Source organism: Macaca fascicularis, chromosome 12 (genome assembly GCF_037993035.2).
Source record: "Macaca fascicularis isolate 582-1 chromosome 12, T2T-MFA8v1.1".
Lineage (NCBI taxonomy): Eukaryota > Metazoa > Chordata > Mammalia > Primates > Cercopithecidae > Macaca > Macaca fascicularis.
Window position 1 is genome coordinate 64,529,977 of NC_088386.1, and position 21,554 is coordinate 64,551,530.

The 21,554-nt window shown below is 37.5% G+C and overlaps 1 protein-coding gene and 1 long non-coding RNA gene across 15 annotated transcripts in view; one reads left to right on the forward strand and one right to left on the reverse strand.

Annotated features, from left to right (window-relative positions):
• The window catches only part of ABCB11 (ATP binding cassette subfamily B member 11), a 112,738-nt gene that overhangs the window by 41,691 nt on the left and 49,493 nt on the right, over positions 1-21,554 (reverse strand). For all 9 annotated transcript variants that reach the window (XM_015432329.4, XM_074009388.1, XM_045367203.3 and 6 more), the window contains 8 exons: positions 17,168-17,281; positions 13,924-14,034; positions 11,660-11,785; positions 9,795-9,998; positions 7,988-8,158; positions 7,293-7,494; positions 6,369-6,438; positions 2,130-2,232 (listed from right to left, as the gene is read on the reverse strand). In XM_015432329.4, the coding sequence (XP_015287815.2) occupies positions 2,130-2,232; positions 6,369-6,438; positions 7,293-7,494; positions 7,988-8,158; positions 9,795-9,998; positions 11,660-11,785; positions 13,924-14,034; positions 17,168-17,281 (1,101 nt within the window). The remainder of the gene's footprint in view (positions 1-2,129; positions 2,233-6,368; positions 6,439-7,292; positions 7,495-7,987; positions 8,159-9,794; positions 9,999-11,659; positions 11,786-13,923; positions 14,035-17,167; positions 17,282-21,554) is intronic.
• LOC135966544 (uncharacterized) overlaps positions 1-21,554 on the forward strand; it is a 44,546-nt gene that overhangs the window by 15,077 nt on the left and 7,915 nt on the right. The gene's annotated exons all lie outside the window — the stretch shown is intronic.

Here is a 21,554-nt window from a genome sequence, read left to right on the forward strand (position 1 = left end):
TATATTCTTTTCAAAAATCATTAATTTTTTAAACCTGAAGTACTAATAAAATTATTGTACAAACCAGTGGTATTAATATGAGACCTTTTCCCATTGGAGCTTTAGTATAATCACACTGGCTCCCCTATCATTTTTCTCTCTCTTCTTCCTTTCTATCTCCCTTAACTAGAGAGAAAATAAAGTCACATCTTTTAAAACGTATGCTGGTCTACATATAATTGAGTTTAATTGTTCTATTCTAAATATATAATGCTGACTAGTAGAACATAATATGAAACATTTTAATCACTGTAAAACTAGCCCATATATTTGATTTAGATTTCCTTTTAGTTAAATAATTCCCTCCTGAATTGTTCCTGCATCAAGAGAACTCTATGGGAATCTGATCTCCAGATGTCCAGGGAATCTGATGATCCCCTACACCTATGCTAGGTCCTCTACCAGCTTGAAAAACAACAATGAAAAAGTCAGATTTTCCTTCCCTCCCTCCCTTCTTTCCATCCTTTTACTTTTACTTTTATTGTCAAGTATTTACCCAGAAACTAGAAAAAATTAAAAGGCAAAAATTAAATATGATTGGTATTGCTGTGGTTCAATAGAAATGTCAACGTAGTGTTTGGTTCTTTCTCCCCTGAAGCTCTATTAAACTCCTGTTCTTATATAATACATCTTATAGTTATTTGGGGCAGCACCATGGACTCAATGAAGTAGCTATTTCTAGAACTAGAAGAGCAGTTGAGTCTTTAGTGGCAGGATGCAGTAAGAAACTATGCTTGCTAAATGTGTGTTCTCTCACTGTGATTCATCCTGCTGCTCCTGAAAAAACGTGTTCTATGGAATTTATTTAAAGCGTCTGTTAGAAATTGAGACCCCTGTTCATTCAATATTAATACATTGAAAACAAAAGAGAACCTCATCACTCCCTTGTCATTTTCATAAGGTCATAAAGAGTATGCTACTTTATTCCAAATTTGTCCATTGTGAACCAATGTTTGTAATTACTGCCTAGCGGATTCATGTGTTGGAATTTTATTTAAGACAATTTGAAATTACATCATGCATAATGGATGTGCTTGTAATTTAAAAATTCTCTGACTTATTTGCTTTGATAAGTCTTGCAGTTGGGGTTTTATTTTACTGTGGACAATTTTTCATTCTAGTTTTTAAAATCTCCTGATGCCTTACTAAGTGCAAGGCACTGGGTTAGGTGACCAAGTTGATTCAGACACAAATAAGATGTATCACTAACTTTAAGAGGCTTATAATTTAGAAAGGGGATAAGTCAACATGACTTTGATTAAGGCTCAATAAGAAAATTGCCATGAAAATTTTCTAATGAAGGGTGGTAGGGGAATGAATGTGAGAGTATCAGGGCTGAAACATAATGTGCAGTAATGAAGAAAGGCTTGGAGGAGAATAGGTGGGCTCTTTATGTGAAAATTAGACAATGTCTACAAGAGCAGAACACTTGTATCCTTAGGAAGAAATTGTATATTGCTATACATGTTGTTTCCCCTCCTAGATCTTTAATTTTATGGTACTTTGAATTATGTTAAAATTGATAGCATTAATTTAAATGTATCTTAAAACCATTATAAAATTGTATGAAATCAACAAATGTCTGTGAAACCTAATTGGCCTCCATTAATTCAAATATTTTGATAACTTGTAATAAGGGCTAGCCTATTCAAATACCTTTGTTGATCAAGATAGTTTTGCCAAAATTATTGTAATTTAAGAAAGAAATTTTAAAATTTGAGAAAAAAAAGTTTTCAGGTATTCTTAACTTTTATAAAAGAATTTCTACATATGAGCAAATAATTTGCTAAGTACCTATAATTCACACATTCTGTGTTTGTTAGAATAGTTTGTCTAAGACTCTTAATTAACCCTTAGAAGTCCGTTTTCATTACCTTGTATTCTTAAAAGTAATCAATTAACTAATCTCCACTAAAAATATTGTCTAAAATTTGGAGTTTTCATTAGGTCTTAATGTTCCGTCTTTTCGTCTGACTTGAAACACTGCTAGGTATATACCTAGAAAATTCATATTCTCAGGCTTAAAGGGCATCCAACAGTCCCCAGGAGAGACTTTTTCCATTTCCCCCCAGGAGCAGTTGGTGCCTGACCTTTCTGTCTTCTTCATAAGTAGACTTATGATCTACAACAGCTAATGGAGGTTCGTGCACCAGGTAAGAAAGCTGAGACTTGGAGCGTTGCCGGATGGAAGCTCTGTAAACAAACAGAAAGATGAAACAGTGTAGACTGTGGCCAGATTGGAGCAGGATCAACTGGTGTCCAAGTTTACATCTCATATGTCAAATAAATAGAAATGTTTGGTAGGTCACATGGTAACCAGGAAAGGGAGCCTGCAGGTTAGGTTTGACAGAGCTGTTCTTATGGTAGAGCTAATCAGGTTGATTGCTCTGGGCCCTAATATCTTGCAAGCATTGGACCCAGATTCAGAGTGCAGGCAGGGAGGGAGAAAGAGAAACGGAGCAAAGTTGTCTTACCAGTTCATCAAAAAACCACCTAAAGCTCAAATACTTTCTAAACCCTGGTTCTGCTAATTGCTGCCTTTGCAACAGTCCATTTCCTTTACCTTCCTTCTGGCTTAGATTGTGGTCTTGATCTCTCTCTCTCTCATACCTGATGTGTTCACTTTAGCATGGTTACAAATGATATGAGGAAATAGGGCCTCTGAAGAGATTTTCTCCAGGCTATATACTACCCCTAGAGATGCATGAATGAGTATCTTGTTGAAATATAATTTAGCTCAATGTGTTCATTCATATATTCATTAATTCAACAGAAGCTTATTGGGCATCTACAACACACAAACCAAGGCCAGGTGATGTTGGAGACACAAAGACTAGCCAATGACAGATTTCTCCTTCAAAAAGTTTAAATCTTATAGAAGAGGGCTGTACCACACCCTGATGTAAAGAAGAATGTAGTAAGTGCTATTAGGCAGGTTTGAATAAAGAGTATGGAAAGTCAAATGAAAAAGAAATGTATGGCAGGTGTTACCAAGGCAAGATTCATGGATGAGATGGCTCAGGTAGGATTTGGTGATTTGTAGACTATAGAAAAGAGCATTTCTGATTGAGAGAACAGTACAAACAGAATCATGGAGACAGGGGAGGACAGACTTGCTTGCTGAATATACTGAGTACATGATAAGCATGGGAAGTGATTGGTTCAGGCTCCACCCTTCTCTTCCCTCCCCCAGACTCCTGGGAAGGAGGCCCCCCTTCTCCTCTAGGTTAACCGTAAAGTATTCAATGCTGGGAGTTGTTGACAATTATGTTGAGACCTTCAAAAAAAGAAGTTTCCTGAAAAATGAAGCCAGTGGTGAAATAGTAGAGCTGAGAAAGAAAGAGAGAGAAACTGCTATCTATCTTGGACATATCACTGAAGCTCTAGCCTTGCCTGAAGCCAAAGCATCTTTGGAATATTTAGTTATGTGAGCTGATTCTTTCTCTCTAAAGGTAAAGCCAGGTTGGGTTAGGTTTTCAGTCATTTGTAAACAGTCTTAATGGCTAAGAGGCAATGCTGAAGACTGTGTTTTAGAAAGAATCACCTGAAGTAAATGGTGTAAAGAGAGAGATGTGAGTGATAAGGAGACCTGCATCAACTGTTTTAGTGCCATGTAGATGAATCCATTCACATATCTTCCTCTAGCATTTTGTATCCAAGTGATATTAGACCAAAACAAATACCAAGGTGGTGCCTGCCTACTATATGCTCACCCAGCCTTCTAGAGAAGGCAGTAATACATCAACTGAGTTACTCCAATTTGTTCCCATTTTATGTTAACAGCACTGCCATCCTCTTAGTCACCCAGGTTCAACACCATGCAATTACCTCAAGCCCTCCCTCTTCCTTGCTCTTGCACATTCAGACTCTTGCCAAGTCTCATTATGACCAGGCATTAAACACTCCTCAACGCTACTTCCTGCCACCAAACTGGCTTCTGGGACACCTCCAGAGACTCCCTCCCACCTAGCCTGAAACTCCACAGCAATGAAGTTATTTGTCCCAGTTAGGTAGCAGAGGTCAGGATGTCTTCCTCAGAAGGTATGCAGCATAGGCTTACGTCAGCAGGTGAGAACAAGGTGCATGATAGGAGGAGACTTAAGGTCAAGGTCCTAAAAAGCAAACGCACAGCAATGGACTCCAAGGTAGGAGTTTGTGGAGGAGGAGAGGCCATCAACATATGACTGACTACCTTCCAGTTCTGAGTATGGGAAGACCTATATCCTTTACCCCTTGGATATCTACTTTATATTTCTTAAGTCTCTCTCTTTCACCATTCTCCAGATCATTCGTGCTGTCTAGCCTAGGCTGTCATGAGGCCATGGGCAGTGCATGTGCTAGGCAGGTTTACCTCTCTCATCTACCAGAAACACCATCCCTTTTGAGAAACTGACAACATCTGTCCCTCCCCTTCTCTGAAGCTGTGTACCACTTCTCACTGCAAATAAAAACAACTAACTTGGGGGAATACTCTTTCTCAACATTATTATTTAGGAAATTTGTGGCTGTTTTCTATTAAATTGTTCTTGAATCTAAAATATATTGCTGAAAAGGAACTTAGCCATCAGATAAAACTGGAACCAAAGAAACAAGATACATATTAGCACTTCATTTAGTCATCTTTTAACGACGACAAAAGAAATCTGTCAGCATATACAAGGAGATATTTTAACAGACTTTCATACTCAAATATACAAATCTTTCTCTGCAGAAGGTTAATAGCTACTTTCTGTGTGTACATTGTATTTCTGGATTTCTCATCCTAATCACCAAAATGTAGCATTTGTGAGAAATTATAGTCAAATTAATGTTCATATTTAAATGGTTATCTAGTCCTAATAATAAACTGCAAATAAACTACTTAGCATGGGTAGAATTTTGTTCATCTGAAGAGTTAAGAAAATATTTATTTTCTTGTTGGCCTGATCATAAGAAACATCTCCACTTTGCAACCTTTAACCTACCGACCGAAAGAGATGCCTTGTCATTCTCTGTGTTTAAGAAGTCAGTTGATATTTTCGGATTGTGATTATAATGACTTCAATTATTTAAATTTAGTATTCCAATCAGAAAAGCGTGACTAAACTTACTATCAGGTGCCTATAACATTGTTTTATACCTTTTACGTGACAGAGTAATGTGAAGCTATTGCTTTGTTGTTTGCCAAATTCAATAAATTCAATCAAACTAACATTTCTTAAAATTTGTTTGAATAAACTTGTTCTCAACAAGAAAGGAAAACCCAAGTCTGAAAATTCAAATTGATAAGGAAAAGATATACTAGGGCCTGAAGTATTTATCTACATCTGAAAATAAATACACTACTTTTTGTGAGCTATTCTTTGAATATTTAAATGAATAAATCTGTGTTTGAACTACTTGGAATTGTTAGCTGAATGTTTTATTTTAAGGCTTTTTAATGATTTTTTCAATAAATAATTATCCATCTTGAATGTGCAAGTCCTATCTCTGAGACTTTGCACAGCCTTGCATTAAATGTCCTAGAAATGGAAAGGGCAATTGTAGAGAGATTGCTGCCATCTCATTGCCTATTAAAAATCTTCTGACTTAAGAAAAAAAAAAAACAAAAAAAAAAAACCTTGAGTAACGGTTATAAATATAGACAAACACTCCTGGGCAGAATTCTTCTTAATACAGACTTTTAACATTAGAGGAACAGTTTTATTGAAACTCTTAAACCAGGATGAAAGGCTAAGGTGTATAGCCTCACTAATAGCATACTCCAAAAATATATTTTGAAAGTAAACAGCTTTATATTGATCCAGAGAAAAATAAATAGCTCTTATTTAGGAAAATTCTTTTTAAATGCTAAAAAATTACATTTCTTATTTCATCTTGTTAAGGAATGATTTGACTTCAGATGGGTTACTCTGGGAGCAGAAGTGTTTGTAATTCAATTGTCCCTCAGTAGATTAAAGAATGGAGTTAAAGGTATGAATTTGACCTTCATATAAGACAGTGTTTCATACCACAGTTAGCTTGGAGCTGAGAAACACTAAACACCGATTTTTTTTAAAAAAAAAGAAGTCCCCTTTCTAAGCTCAATACACAACATTTTAACCATAAAGCATCTCCATTGTAACCTTTATCCCCAATAAGATGAGAAGTTAAACAGAAAAAACCATGAATTGGTGACAGAAATGTCAACAGAGCAACCAAGGATCATTTGCATGTTTATATTTGACAAGACCTGGCAATCTACTCAGAGTTTCCTTGTTGTACCTGAGATATTCTCTGAGGATTATGACTACAGAGGACTCCTAAGAATATTTGGAAACCTTGAAATCTGCCCTGTGACTTGAACTTACCTTAAACTATCCTGGTAGCTCCCTCTGCTAAAGGTCCCCGCAAGCATGTCATCTTCAGTTGCATCTTTTCCTACTCAACACAGCATGAGCAATTCTTTAGTACATATAATGAACAGAACCATACCTAAGTAGAATTCTTTACTATGTTTGCTTAGAATATAATTACTATGTCTAATGCCAAAACATTCTGTTAACTTTTTGGCAATAAATAAAACTCGGGACTTGTCCTGCAGATTCTAACATAAAATTTCAAAATACTCAGCAAGACTGAGTCATTTAAACCATACAATAGCTTGTTACCTCTACAGAAATAGGTATTTTTTAGCATAAATCATAAAAAGTTTAAGAGAAGTTCATCAGAAGTAGCAAAAAAAAAATGATAGAAACACTGAACTTTTCAAAAGTCTGTTCAGAATAATCCTCATATGTTAAATGTATATAGTAGTTACACCTAATGGAGTGAAATGGTAGAGAAAGTTTAGAGTGGTTGGTTAATTTAGACTGCGGTAACCACCAAGTCTGAAAATTCAGACTGATAAAAAAGAACATGCACTAGAACCTGAAGTATCTATCTACATTTGAAAATAAGTATTACACTTTCTTGTCATTGATTAATTCACTCAGCCAATAAGCATGAAGCTTCTACTGTGTGCGGAACACACTCTAGGAAGCCTCTTCCATTTGCACAGGCTAAACAACAAAAAAAGAGGGGATAAAATTGAAAGTTAGAAGACCTTGGTTTTAGTGCTATAACTTGATTAGATAGCTTAGCTTCCTGAGCTTCAGTTGTTTCCTTTGCCATCTATATAATGCCTGCCAGGGTTGTTGGGAGAACAGTGTGCATTGAAATACATAGAAAACCATAAAGCACTATAGACATTAACTATTTAATATAACGTACAAGTATAGGGAAAAAGCACTTGCCCTTTATGTCCTCTTCATTAAGGGCTTGATTTCCCTGACTTTGCAAAGTCACTAGAGTGAAGTAAACACCTTTCCTTTCCAATAATTCTTCATGGGTGCCTCTTTCCACTGCAGCGCCATGTTCAAAACCAATGATAGTATCTGCAGCTTTGACCGTAGACAAGCGATGAGCCACTGAAATAATTGTGTGCCCATGCTGAATCTGTAAGAATGTGCAGTGCACCATTAAACAAAACTGTAAGACAGAGCTGACACTGACCTTCGGATCATTTCAGAATCCATAGGAAAGGTACATCCTTGGTTCCTGGGAATATTCTTAAACAGGCTGTGCAGACGTTAGAAAAGGCCAGCACATTTTCTTGCAGCCATAAACCCCAACACACACTGGCCCTGTTGCTGCCATTAATCAACAGCTAAAAATTTTTTTTTAGGTAATTTAAAAAATATCATAAGCTAATCTTCACAAGATTTAAACTTTTACATGTGTAGCTTTTGGAAACAAATTATGACTTTCTTCTGTTCAACTGTGAGGAAGATTGTAGTCAGCTAATATTTTCTAAACAATCAGACTAGATGCATGAACCCATGTAGTATCAACTACTCCCATCCCTCCCACCCCACAAGGAGCTGCCTTTCCTGCAGCAGCACAAGCATTTCCACATGGGCCTGTCAAATGGACTGAGACTTCCACAAACCTTACTCAGTGCTTCTTGCACCATGGCTTCACTCTCATTGTCCAGAGCTGAGGTGGCCATGTCCAATAGCAGAATCTTGGGATTTCGGATGAGGGCTCTGGCGATGGCTACCCTTTGTTTCTGGCCGCCACTCATCTGGCCTCCTCCTTCTCCAACAAGGGTGTCAAATTGCTAGGTGGAAGGTGACACCAGTCATGAAGGGAAAAGAATTTGATGGCTTCTGACAGTGATCCACTACAATGTCCTTTCTATTATAGCTTTCTTCTCAAGCACGAATTTTCACTGCTGCGACTTCCACTGAAAGAAATTTCCCTTTCCCAGACAGGTTATTGTCTAATCAATATTTATGTGTGAAATAAAAAAATTGATTTATGCTTTTATTCCAGGGTTTACTGGGCTATGTAAATGTTCCTCTTTAGTTCAACTTCAAATAAGATTTTTCAACCAAAATAAAAATTGGTCACGGTCCTAAATATCTATCTTAGAGGATTAAAGCACAGAGCAAATCCTTGTCTCTTTTCTCTTGCTAGACGACACAGCAAAACATAATGCAAAGGCTGTTTTTGTATTATGAATAAAAGGTCAAACTAGCTTTATAAGGATTATCATTGACAGAAGATGGTTACTGATTATCTCACAGGTCTAGCACAACATTGGAATCTAATAATTAGGTATTAACGGACAGACACTTATCTTGCTTATTACTAACCAACACGAGTTGAGCTCCTACCGTGAATAAAGCATGGTGCTGAGCTTTTTACACATAACATCTCTTTTAGTTCTCATAGATACCTTATGAGGCAGGTGCTGCTATTTGCAACTGATGAATAAGGAAACACTGGGCCCAAAGAATTAAAGTAACTTGAGAAAGTTCATGAAGTCTATAAATAGAGAAGCTGGGATTTGTATCAAGGCAGTCTGATTCTAAAGCTTTATACTCTTCAACTACTAGGCTGTATCATAGCCACAGCTGCAATCCTATTCATAAAGAGAATTTAGAAGGCTGAAAGGGAAGTGTTCAAGATCACTGACTCTGAAGGCAGACCACCTCAGTATGAACCTTGTCTTTCCACTTACATGCTGTGTAATCTTGAGCAAGCTCTTTGACCTCTTAGAACCTCAGTTTTCCATCTGTAGATGGAGATAATAATATTAGCTGCTTAACAGGGCTGTTGTGAGGATTTAATGAGTTAATAGATGTGAAGTGCTTAGAACAGTGCCTGGTGTGTAGTAAGAACCGTACACATGTTAACTCTTTACAATAACTCTTCTTTGACTTAGCAGACCATCGGTGGCGAAATCCATTTAAGTATAATGCTGAAGAGTTGGCTTTTGCAGTTGTTGTTGCTTAGAATGGAGATAGACAAAGAATAATTTTTGACACAATATTAGCTGCCTAAGCACAAGAAAATGATAAGAGTAGACATCATAAGATTATTGTGCAAGTTATTGCCACATGACGTTTAGCATCTGCTTAGACAAATGCTTAATAAAAGGAATAAGGACACTGTATCTATGTCAAAGGAGTTTTAAAAAAGATAGTTCCCCATTTTGGTAGATGTTTAATATATTACCAACAAAGGGAGCTTTTCAAAAGAAAACTTCCTTTTTTGATAGATTTGAACATATAAACAGTGTATTTTCAGATGAAAGGAAAAACTCATGGTACTTTTTCAGACATGAAGCTAAAACATGGCTTAAGAATTTAATTACTTGGGAATCATATGAAAAGAAATGTGTATAATTGTGCTACTTTTTTTCCTTCTATGACATCTTGGTTTCTCCCAGGAATGTACGGCTAGGGTACCTGTGGCAGGTCCATGATGAAGTTGTAGGCATTGGCCTCCTTGGCAGCTTGGACTATGTCTTCCATTGTTGCATCTTCTCTGCCGTAGCGAATATTTTCTGCAATGGTGGTAGAAAACAGAACTGGCTCTTGCTCCACGATCCCAATCTGATCTCTAAGCCACTGAATGTTAAGAGAGCGAATGTCATGGCCATCCACGGTCACCTAGAGAGCATGGGCACAACATCACAACTTTTGGAACCTTTCAGGGTTCTGAATCATAATATTATGTCATACTTGACCAATGGGCAGAAAAAATAGAGGCCAATAAGATTCTAATGGAAACAATTCCTCTTGAAATGTGGTTCTTTATGTAAGGATGATAATATATAATTGAAATCAAGTATAGCTGCAGAACAATTCATTGTAGAAACATAAATGATGTAAATAAAGGTCAGTTAATTTAACACGACTGGCCCAGGAATGGACACATTTTTAATTCCAGTAAAGGGTAGAGTCAGTTATTCACTATATTTTAAATATTTTTATATCTTTTGAGTTTTGATGAAAATGGACTCAAAAGATACAGTAAAAATAAACAGTGATCCCTATCTTGTATATATGGATTATAGTAAGTCTTATTTCTGGCCAGATTCATCAAATAACCGTTTGCTGTTAAAAAGCAAGTGAAACTATCAGTGGGAGCAAATAAAAATCACTATTAGTAAAAATGTAAAAATCTTACATCAAGAAACTATGATTTCTATATATTCAGAGTGCAGTTATGGTAGTATGTAGTGAAGACTACTCAATCAGAGATGAGATGTCTGTGAAAAACGAAAACTCTGTCATATTTGCCATGCCTGTGTAATATTATATGCATGATAGAGAACTCATTTTGTTGAAGCCATTAAATACACAGTTAAACGATTCCGTCTCAAGGCATCAAGGAGATGCTGACAAGAATGATTTTGAGACAGAATGAAAAGAGCATGGGCTTTGGAACCAAACACACCTGGATTCAATCCTGACTTGGTCATTTACATGCTGAATGACCCTAGACAAGTCTCCATCTCTCTGACTCTCTGCTTCCTTGTTTGTCAAATGGGCCTATGTACCTTTGGGGGTCATTGTGACAATAAGTAATTATTTTAATAAAGTATCTGACACATAATATGTGATAAATAAATGGCAATTACTAATACTCATTTTTCTTAGTTTCTTAGGACGGCTATCTCTTAATTTCAAGTCCTGTTATTGTTCCTATATTTAGTGTTTGGAGAACTTAAGGACACAATAACATTTTTGTTATAATACAAAGAAAAAAGTGGAATAGATAGTTCACTGAAGAGGCATCAATAGCATTTTAAATGTACAGTTATTTATAGTCAAGCGATGGGGATACATTCTGAGAAATGAGTCCTCAGGCGGTTTCATCATTGGCGAACATCACAGTGTAGTTACACAAATTTAGATGGTGTATATATATATATTTCCAAATGTCCTAGCACCATTACTAAAATCAATCATTTCTCTTAACTTGATCTGCAATGCCATGAAGTGACATATGTCAGATTTCCATATATGGTCCATCATAATCTTATGGAACCACCATCATATATGAAATCCATCACTGATTGAAATGTTGTTATGCCACACCTGACTGTATCTGCACATTCAGTTACATTACACAGTGAATGGAATTGACTGGTTATTCATTGAACACTGGTACCATGTAGGGAGCGTGTCCCATCAATTCAGTAACAAATCATTAACTATGCACGCCAGCACAGTCTCAATGTATGCCACGCCCTTCTGTTTGATCAATATGCTGCCATTTGCCCTTTACTGTCCCATGTATTGAGGAGTTTCTGGAAGACACTCACCATTCCTTCACAGGGATCATAGAGTCGCTGAATGAGCTGCAGTGCTGTACTTTTTCCAGCTCCACTGGGTCCTACCAGAGCTGTCATTTCCCCTGGTTTAATGACCATGTTGAGGTTATTTAGAATCTGGAGAAGAAAGAAAAGAGCAAAGTTCAGATTGTCACTGTTTACCAAATCAAACATTTGGGCTACAAGTGCAGATGCTTTTTGTGGATACTCGGTGTCTGTGTGTGTGTTTACGTACGCCCCCAAAGCAATGTCCACTGATATCCATCAATAACCAGCAAAAGAAAACATTGGCAAGGGTGAGGTTTTGGCATTTAGCACATTACTTAATTATTTCACTGAGAGCCATGACCAAGAAAAGAAATGATGTACATTAACACAGGTGAAGTAAATAAGACATGTTAACTTTCAAAATTATGTTCCAAAATCTAATTTAAAATATTCCTGACATACTAGGATAAGGAGACTATGCCAATTAGTTAAAGAAAAAAACCCATTAAGTTAGAAATATAGTACTAATTTACTGATCATGGATTAACAGTAAGATAATTTGCAGATTTTAAGCTACCCTTCCTGTGTATGGTGTATGAACATACCATTTGAATAAACTTACTTAATAAATAGTCATAGTGTGTTTGCTAGGTAGAGACTGAATGCTGGCTAGTAGGTCTTGCGAGGAAAGAATGAGAAGCTAATTCATAACTATCCATCAAATATTTTCACCAATTAAGAGGTGATTTTTGTACTGATTATGGAAAGTGTGGCTTGGGGTCCTCTGTGTCACAAAATCTCACACCTTTCATTTCACACTAGGAGTCAAACTTGCAAATACATTTTCACTTATTAGTCTGTATTGGACTGTAAGCTTCCAGGGCAAGCAGGCATCAAATGTGGTTGTTTATTATTACAGGCCAGTACAATCTGGCACACAGAGGGTTAAAAACATACTTGTACTATGAATAAATACATATAGGTTTAAGTAAGGAGATTTTATTTTGCTATTAAAAGTAATGGCAAAAACCATAATTACTTTCCACCAACTTAATATAAGTTTTAGCTATCCATTCAAAAATATTTACTGAGTGTGTACTACTTTGTAATTTATAGCTTACAAAGCACCTTACACACATTATAACATTTGATGTTTAGGTAGATATGTAATAGATAATAAAAATATACTTTAAGTATGGAATCAGAATATATATTTACTTATGTTTTATATATTTACGTATATAATGTAGGTAAATAGAGATATACACCTATATTTGTACATTTGTCATATATATTTATAGATATATTTATATTTACCTACATACCGATAATGTAGGTATGTATATATAAATATAAAACATAGGTAAATATATATTTACATATCATATATTTATGTATTATATACTATAAATATTATATAAATATTGACCTGCATTTTATGTATATGTTTACCTTCTTTCTGTATATATTCATATATTAAAAGAGAGAATTATATATATATATATATGATAGGTATGTAGTGTCAGAGTGAAGTTATGCTAACAAAATGGGATTTAGTTCTGTGCAGATAACAGAAATATTATTAAGAGAGAGTAGCTAGAGATACTCTGTTGAAAATGAGGAATAAGTCTAATTTCAAAGCCAATTTATTCAGGGGTAGTAGATCCTAATTTTCCTGTAGAGTAAATTGCCTTTGAAGATAATTTAAAGGTAGGAAATTAATTTTTTTTCACCATGTGCCCTGAACAAGACACGAGAGCATAATATCACAAGGATACCTTCCTATAAAGGCTGATGCAGTGGCCCTAGTGAATTTACAGATGGGAAGTAAAAACCTACATAATGGCAGCTTTCCTTTCCCTCTTCACACCGTATACTCAGTGTCCTCCACTTTCTGCAGTCTCTATGAAGGTTGGGAGGAACCTGTGCTTCTTGATTGTTCTAACTGCCTTGTCATTTATCTAGCACATGCATAGAAAGACAGGACCTGCCACTCATTTCAACAGAGTGTCCTATGGTTCTTTTAGCCTGAATGTGCTGCCAGACTGTGTCCCAACCAGGGGATTTGCACATTATGGTTATCACAAAGGAATGTGGTGTGTTGCCTGAGATGAGCCAACACTGGAGGATACTTCCAGAGAAATACACCTCTATTCCCTATTCCTAGGAACTGAGTCAGGCTTCAGAAAATGAGCAATTTGTGGTTATGCAAATAAATCATCAAAGAAGAAAACATCTATTGTTCTGGGGAAAAGACCAGCACTCACCTTGACCTCTGGTCTGGAAGGATAGTGGAAGGTCACATTATGGAATTCAATTTCACCCTTGATTCGATCCAACTTGTAACCATCTTCTGACATGCAGTCAATGATGGGTTTCTGGAGTGAAATACAAAAAGGACACAGTGTAAATTCAAACTAAGATGTACAACTCAATTCAAATTGTAAATTCAAACTAAGAAACATCTTTGGCATATCTCTGCAATGTTTTATCTGGTTGTTGCTCTGCTTTATGAGTAAATTCCAATGAAGATGTATATATTTATTGTGCCTCTTAGTTTGCATGTATCTTAATTTGAATTTACTTAGAGCAACAACCAGATAAAACATTGCAGAGATATGCCAAAGATATTTATACATTAAACATTTATTAATAATAGTGAGAATAATCACTACTTATTGAGATATTATATATTAACATAATACATATTTAATTAATTTATTTAATTGCTATTATTTATTGACTTATTACTGAGATATTATATGTGTACTATTATATAATAATACATATTATATTGTATTAATGTTGTATTAATATTATAAATGTATATGTTAACAATATTATAATATATTTTATATTACTATATTATTAAGATAATACAGGAGGCAATGTACAAGATGTTTTCATACTTTTATTTACATAATTGTCACCATGACCAAACTAGACAGGTGATATGCCCATTTTTCAGTTGAAGAAGCAGAGAAATTGAAGAGAGATTAAGTTTCTAGGACCATGCAACTAATCAACCAATCTGGGGTCCAAGGGTATTCTTTTGAGTATCCATGGTAGATGATGATCAAAACTGAGTGTTCCTAAATGATGTCTTCAAATGCTACCAACTTTCAATTCTTGTCCTGAATTTCACCTCTGTTGCTAAGCAACAAGCCCAATCTAGAATTTAACCACTCTGGTTAATCAGAGCAAAGTGAGGGCCTCCTCCTGCTACCAGAACACTCCAGCATCATCTTCTTCCCTTGTCCATAACTAGTGATGGAAATTCATCACTGTATTAGTCCATTTTCACACCGCTGTAAAGAATACCTGAGACTGGGTAATTTAGAAAGAAAAGAGTTTTAATTGATTCACAGTTCCAAATGGCTGGGGAGGCCTCAGGAAACTTACAACCACAGTTGAAGGCAAAGGGGAAGCAAAGCACGTATTACATGGTGGCAGGAGACAAAGCACGTAGGGGAAACTGCCACTTTTAAACCGTCAGATCTCATGAGAACTCCCTCACTATCACAAGAACAGCGTGGGGGAAAATGCTCTTATGATCCAATGACTTCCCACCAGGTCTGTCCCTCGACACATGGGGATTACAGTTCCAGAGAAGATTCGGGTGGGGACATAAAGCCAAACCATATCAGTCACTTTAGCTCTATTTAGGAGTATAATGTAATCTGCCTTCTTATTGGGTTGCTAATAAAGATAACAATTTTTAAATGCCTTAATTTTTTAGTTTCAGGGCACTTTTAGAGTCATCATCTTATTTGAGCATATAACAACCTTAAGAAAGAGGTAGAATTTGAATACATTGACATCAACTTTTTTTCTTTTTCAGAGACAGGGTTTCATTCTGTCACCCAGGCCAGAATGCAGTGGTGTGATCATAGCTCACTGCATCTTCAAATTCCTGGGCTTAGGCCATCCTGCCATGTCAACCTCCTGACTAGTTGGGACTATAGGCATGTGCCATGACACCCAGCTACTTTTAAAATTTTTTGTAGAGACAGGGTTGCCCAGGCTTGTCTCAAACTCCTGGACTCAAGCCATCCTCCTGACTTGGCCTCCCAAAGTGCTGGGATTACAGGTGTGAGCCACCATGAACATTTTTATGTGGTTTTCAACAATCTCTTTGTATATGAAACCCCAAATTATAAAAACAGATAAAGCAATGAGTCAGTTCCTTAGTAGGTTACAACTTCACTGTTTGGCGAAAAAGTATCAAACAGGGGACAGGGAACCAAACAGGTTCAGTGAACCCACAAATCACCTCTGGATTTCCAGGGCTTGCTTTGGACTCAGCTCAGGGCTTTTTTTTTTTTTTTTTTTTTTTTTTTTAAGAGAGAAAGAACAACAAATTACCAACTTCCCCTTCTGTTCTTGGCTTTCTGTTTGTTTGTTTTTTGAGACAGGTTCTCACTCTGTTGCCCAGGCTGGAGTGCAGTGGCGCAATCATGGCTCACTGTAGCCTCAGCCACCCTGGGCTCAGGTAATCCTCCCACCTTAACCTCTTAAATAGCTGGGACTACAGGCACATGCCACTGTGGCTGGCTAATTTTTGTGTTCTTAGTAGAGACAGGTTTTCACCATGTTTCCCAGGCTGGTCTTGAACTCCTGGGCTCAGGCGACCCGCAAACCTTGGCCTCCCAAAGTATTGGGATTACAGGCAAGAGCCACAATGCCTGGCGCGTTCTTGGATTTTGACTCCCTAGCTTGGCCTCCAGTGTGCTTCTATAGACTAACCAATAAAATAAATCCCTTTTTGCCAGATAAGCGAATTTTATGGACATGGCCTTGAAGTCCTGCATGGTATGGCCCTTCCCATGCCTCCAGCCTCTGCCCCTTGTTCACTCTATTCAGTTGCACTGGGCTTGTTTCAGCTTCTTTAAATCAGCAACCTTTCCCAACCTGGGGGCCTCTCTTCCATGAATGCCCTCCCTGTTCTTACTTCCCGTACCCCACCCCCTCGAATCCCCCTTTGCATGGCTGACTCTTCAGTTCTCTGCTCAAATGCTGCCTCCTCAGAGATAGCATTGGCTGTCACCACCAACCAATTTAAAGACTCCTTCTCCCACCCCAATCGCTGTCACATTGCCCTATTTCATTTCCTTCCTTTACTTACCACTCTCTGCTATTGTCTTATCTTTGAATGTGCATACTTCTTTACTGCCTGTCCTCTCCCAGCATGAGTAAAGAACAGGGTTCTTACTTGTTCTCTTGTTGCATTCACTCCCTTGAGGCAGGAGAATCGCTTGAACCCAGGAGGCGGAGGTTGCAGTGAGCGGAGATTGTGCCACTGCACTCCAGCCTGGGCAACAAGAGCGAAATTCCATCTCAAAAAAAAAAAAAAGAATTGGCACCAGCACATGATAGCATTTAATGTAATAAGTGTTGCTGAATTAAGGGCCTTGTGATAGCTTCTATTTTTAACATTAAGGTAAATTCTTAATGGGTGCTCTCTCCCCAGCCCCCAACCGTTAATGGACTTCACTTTTGGCTTTTACATACCCTGTCTATTGTCTCAAAAATGCTGGTGGCTGCTGCACGTCCAGTTGCAAAGGCTTCCAAACAAGGCGAGGCATTGCCAAGATTTAAAGCTCCTACTATGACACTGAGGAAAATCTGAAATGAAGAGAGAGAGAGATTTTTCATGTGTTTTTGTTAATGTATAAATAGTAATTACTATCATTTGGGTCACCCATGTTAACTCAGAGAGTTATCAGAAATTCTCTTCTGTGGGTTCGAAAGCTAGCTCTTTGGCTGTTTGGAAATACCCAAAATAGTTTTTGTTCTGTAAAGCATCTCCAATTTTTCCACTGTTATGATTTAGAAGACCACTTTATTTTTTACTGAATATTACTCTTCTGCAAAGTAGAACTGTTTTGAAATGAGTAAGAAGTCTAAGCAAGGTAGCATGTAGACCCAAAGTGGACTTGAATAGTGATTTGATCATTGAATTCATTATATAATCAACCTTATAGTGATTTTCTGGTTAAAGGGTTGCCAAAAACAATACAGACACTAAGATCAGCCTGACTATTCTAGAGGCTGGTACATGCAAAACCAACCTGCTACTGCTGTTACCGCTATACTAATGCTGCTATTATAGCAGTCACTGGGGTAACTACTGCAACCACTGTGAATAACAGCAATAATAACAATAATAACAGGTATGTTTCTAAGTGTTCTATCTGTATGATTTCATTTTATCCTTACAACAGAAGAGTGAACAGACAGGTACGGAGGCTCCTAATTTGCATTAGGTTACAACACGTCATAAGTAGTAGAGCAGAATTTGAATCCAGGCTTTTGACTACCATTCTACCTAGCTCCCAGACTCACCTGTTGCTGGCTACATGCAGGAGGAGTGATCAGGTTCCTGTGCAGACTTGGGGCAGCTGTTCTTTGACTTACCAATGCAGTCATCTCATTACCTTAGGGGAAGGCTACCTGATCATGCCCAGATGTTCCTACCAAATAGCACTCTGTTTTATTTATATCAGCACTGTTTATAAAGGTGAGGAAGAGGCAATGAGGCAAATCCTCAAGTTGGCCTCCAGAAGGAATACCAGTCTCCTCTCTACCCTGTCAGCCAAAGAATGGTCCTATTCTTGTGACTCGCATAGAGGATGTTTCATTGGCTACAGTCTGCTGCCAAGCCAAAGAGTGGCCCTGCATGAATGTAGTCTTTTTCAGGTAATCAAATGATCCTGGTCTGTGATGGTTTCCATAGGCCAGACCCCTCTCATTTGTTCTATCACACTGGGGCAAATTGCCCGAGTCTCTCCTGCTTCTCTTTCTTCCTTGTGGCTGGAGTGGCTGAACCATGGAAAGTCTCAGAGCCTCTCAGCCATGTCTCTCCCTCTTCAGTAACCTCTTCATTCACACATTAGGATGATTAACAGGGCCAGGGTTGCCCTGCGTGGGTGGTGGGTTAGCCCACTCACGCTTTCTCCCTAGAGTCCTAGCCTATGCATAGGCACAAAAATTATCTCTTCATCTCCTTTTCCTCAATTATGGCATGTGATTCCTCCCATAGGCAGATAATGTAATCTTTCAAGCCCCCATTTCTTCATCTGCAACACAGGGATAATGATAGCATATATTTCATAGGATTATTACAAGGATCAAATGAGATAATGTGTGTAAGGATGATTAATCCAGTGCTAGTCACTTCAATGGTAGTAACGATGTTGGTGATGATGATGCTGACAGTGAAGAAAGTATTGAGGTCCCACACTTAGGAGGTGGTAAAGGGACAGAGAGAACACTTCTTATGGTCTAATTTAGTTTAAGACCACACGCATCAGAGGTTTTCCTACCTCAGCAAAGAAACCTTCCATTTGCCCTAGATCCAGGGCCAGCAAACATTTTCTGCAAAAGGGCCAAATAAGTGTTTTAGGCTTTTCAGGTCATATGGGCTCTGAAGTAATTACTCAACTCTGCCATGTAGTATAAAAGCAGCCACAGACATATGTAAATAAATGACTGTGGCTCTGTCCCAGTAAAATGTTATTTATAAAAACAGGCGGTGAGCTGGATTTGGCCTGTTAGCCATAGTTTGCTGACTCCTGGCTGACTGGAGGCCTAAATTGAAGTTTGGGGTCCAAGTCTTTGAATGGCTCTCTGGAGGGGGAGGAGTGAGTGAGACGGGACAAAAGCACATTCCCAAACCATCACAGTAGCTAGCAACATCCCAATAAGCCATCACCTGTCACTCTGAACATCATATTCTTTAGCCCTGTGAACAGCAGAAGTAGTGTAGACAGAGAGATGGGAAGAGAGACTGCTGTGGAACAATCAAGCTATGGGTGTGCTGGAGAAAAACGGGTCCGTGGCCCCTGGGAAGACAGAGTCAGAGGCAGGAAAAAGTGGTTAATAGGTAGGCGCCAAAGTCAGGGAGACCTGAGTTCAAATCCCTCTTAACGTCACTTGGCACATATTTCTTGACCTCATGGCCTCAATTTCATTTTTAAGTGGTAGTATAATGACACCAATTACAGAATGAGATTGAGAGCATTTCATGCAGTAATTTTGTTACATAATACATCACTCAGTGCTTGACACTTTATATATACTGAATGAATGTCACTCTCCATTATGTGATTATTTTTATTAATGAATTCTAAAACTCAAGAGGGTCATGAAAGAACAACCTTCTGCACCATTCAGGTCCTCTTTGTCTTTCCCTACCAGACTACAGAGTGTATTTTTTCTCTGTGTACAAGTGATACTAATTATAGTCACTTATGTGAACTACTTACTATTTATGCCCAATTACCATGCAGCCAGTGATGATTTTGTGCATCACAAAATGTACTAGATTAATCAAATCGTTAATTAGTTTTGTGGATTAAAACACTCAACTCAGCCCATGCACACTCAGCCTTCATAGTTTGCTGCTCAGAAGTTTGGCCAAGACCTCACTGAAAGAGAGAGAGAGAGAGAGAGAGAGAGAGAGAGAGAGAGAGAGACACACACACAGAGAGAGAGAGAGAGAGAGAGAGAACAAGGAGTATAGTGTTAAAGAATGCATTTCATCTTCCCAAAGGAAATTTTCTCTTAAGATATAAGCAGACGCTTACAGAAAGATGTTGGGAGTAACAGGTTAATAATTAGTGATTAAAATGTTAGAGACCCATAGTATGCCATGCCTGCACATAGCAAGGACTCAAGAAATATCAGTTGAAAGAATAAATTATTTACAAAAGTTAAAGTAGCTCACTGTACAATGGGCAGAAAATTTAAAGATGAGAGCCATAAAATTGGATTCCTACTACAGACGGTTACCAAAGGGCTTTTTATTCAAGTGCTTCCAGTTGGAATTGTGTATTATTTGATTTTCAATTTACCAATTCACTTTTCCCTCTGAACCATTATTATTGTGTACCTCTATCCTCTCCTTGTAGGCATGGAAAAAGGGAAAAATAAGCATTCTCAATGCTTGTCTTCTTGCATAGTAACTATATATAAGCAGCTAGGACTAAGGCCAACTACTGATATCTCTAGTTTGGTAAATGTCAAAGTTCTTAGGAGGAATTGGATTAATAAAGACAAGGGACTATAGTTAAAATTTGGACCTGCAATACTTCATTGGCTTTTCCAATCTGCAAAAAATGTACCTAAGTTGTTAAGAAGTGATTAAATTATAAAATTGGTAACACTTCCCATCCATACTATCTCTTTAAACTTTACAAAACACATGAACCTGTATTATCATATTTATTTCCTTTAACAAAGTTCAAAAAATGTCAGCCATTCATGTTGCAAAGATAAACTGAATTGAAAAGGTTGTTCTTTGTGTATTATCATGTTTAATGAAATAAAGTCCGTGGCTTGGAATGATTATGGTTTGACCTCTGATAATCACTTCCATTTGCAAATCAAAATCCTACTCAATTTTCCCAGGCAATGTATTTATCCTAAAGCAGTAGATTATGAATTTTAAGCTTTCAACTAGCAAATTTCTGGTTTACAAGGTTTTGATATTTTTCATTGTTTGCTCTACCCAGAATCTGGAGCTAAAAAATTTTACTTAAGAATTTGATATAAAACTACTCATCAACTACTTGCAGGCCAAATGAAACAAATATTTCATTTTTTGTTTCCCTGACCTCATAGATCTTACTGTCTGAGGGTGGAAAGGGATGGGCACAAGTGTAAATAAATGCAAATATTCAATGTCACACAAGTGCTTTGAAAAAAAAGTACAGCAAATCACAAAAGAGAATAAAAAATGGGTGAGCGTAAAAGGCCTGACTGGGAAAGTGACATTTAGCTGAGAATTCAAACAATGATCAGAGTCCAACTGCAACAAGAGAGAACCATAAGCTAAGGAGGAAAGGCCTTGGGAGAGGGAGCAGGATAAGAAGGCTTCCTTGACCCCAGTCACACC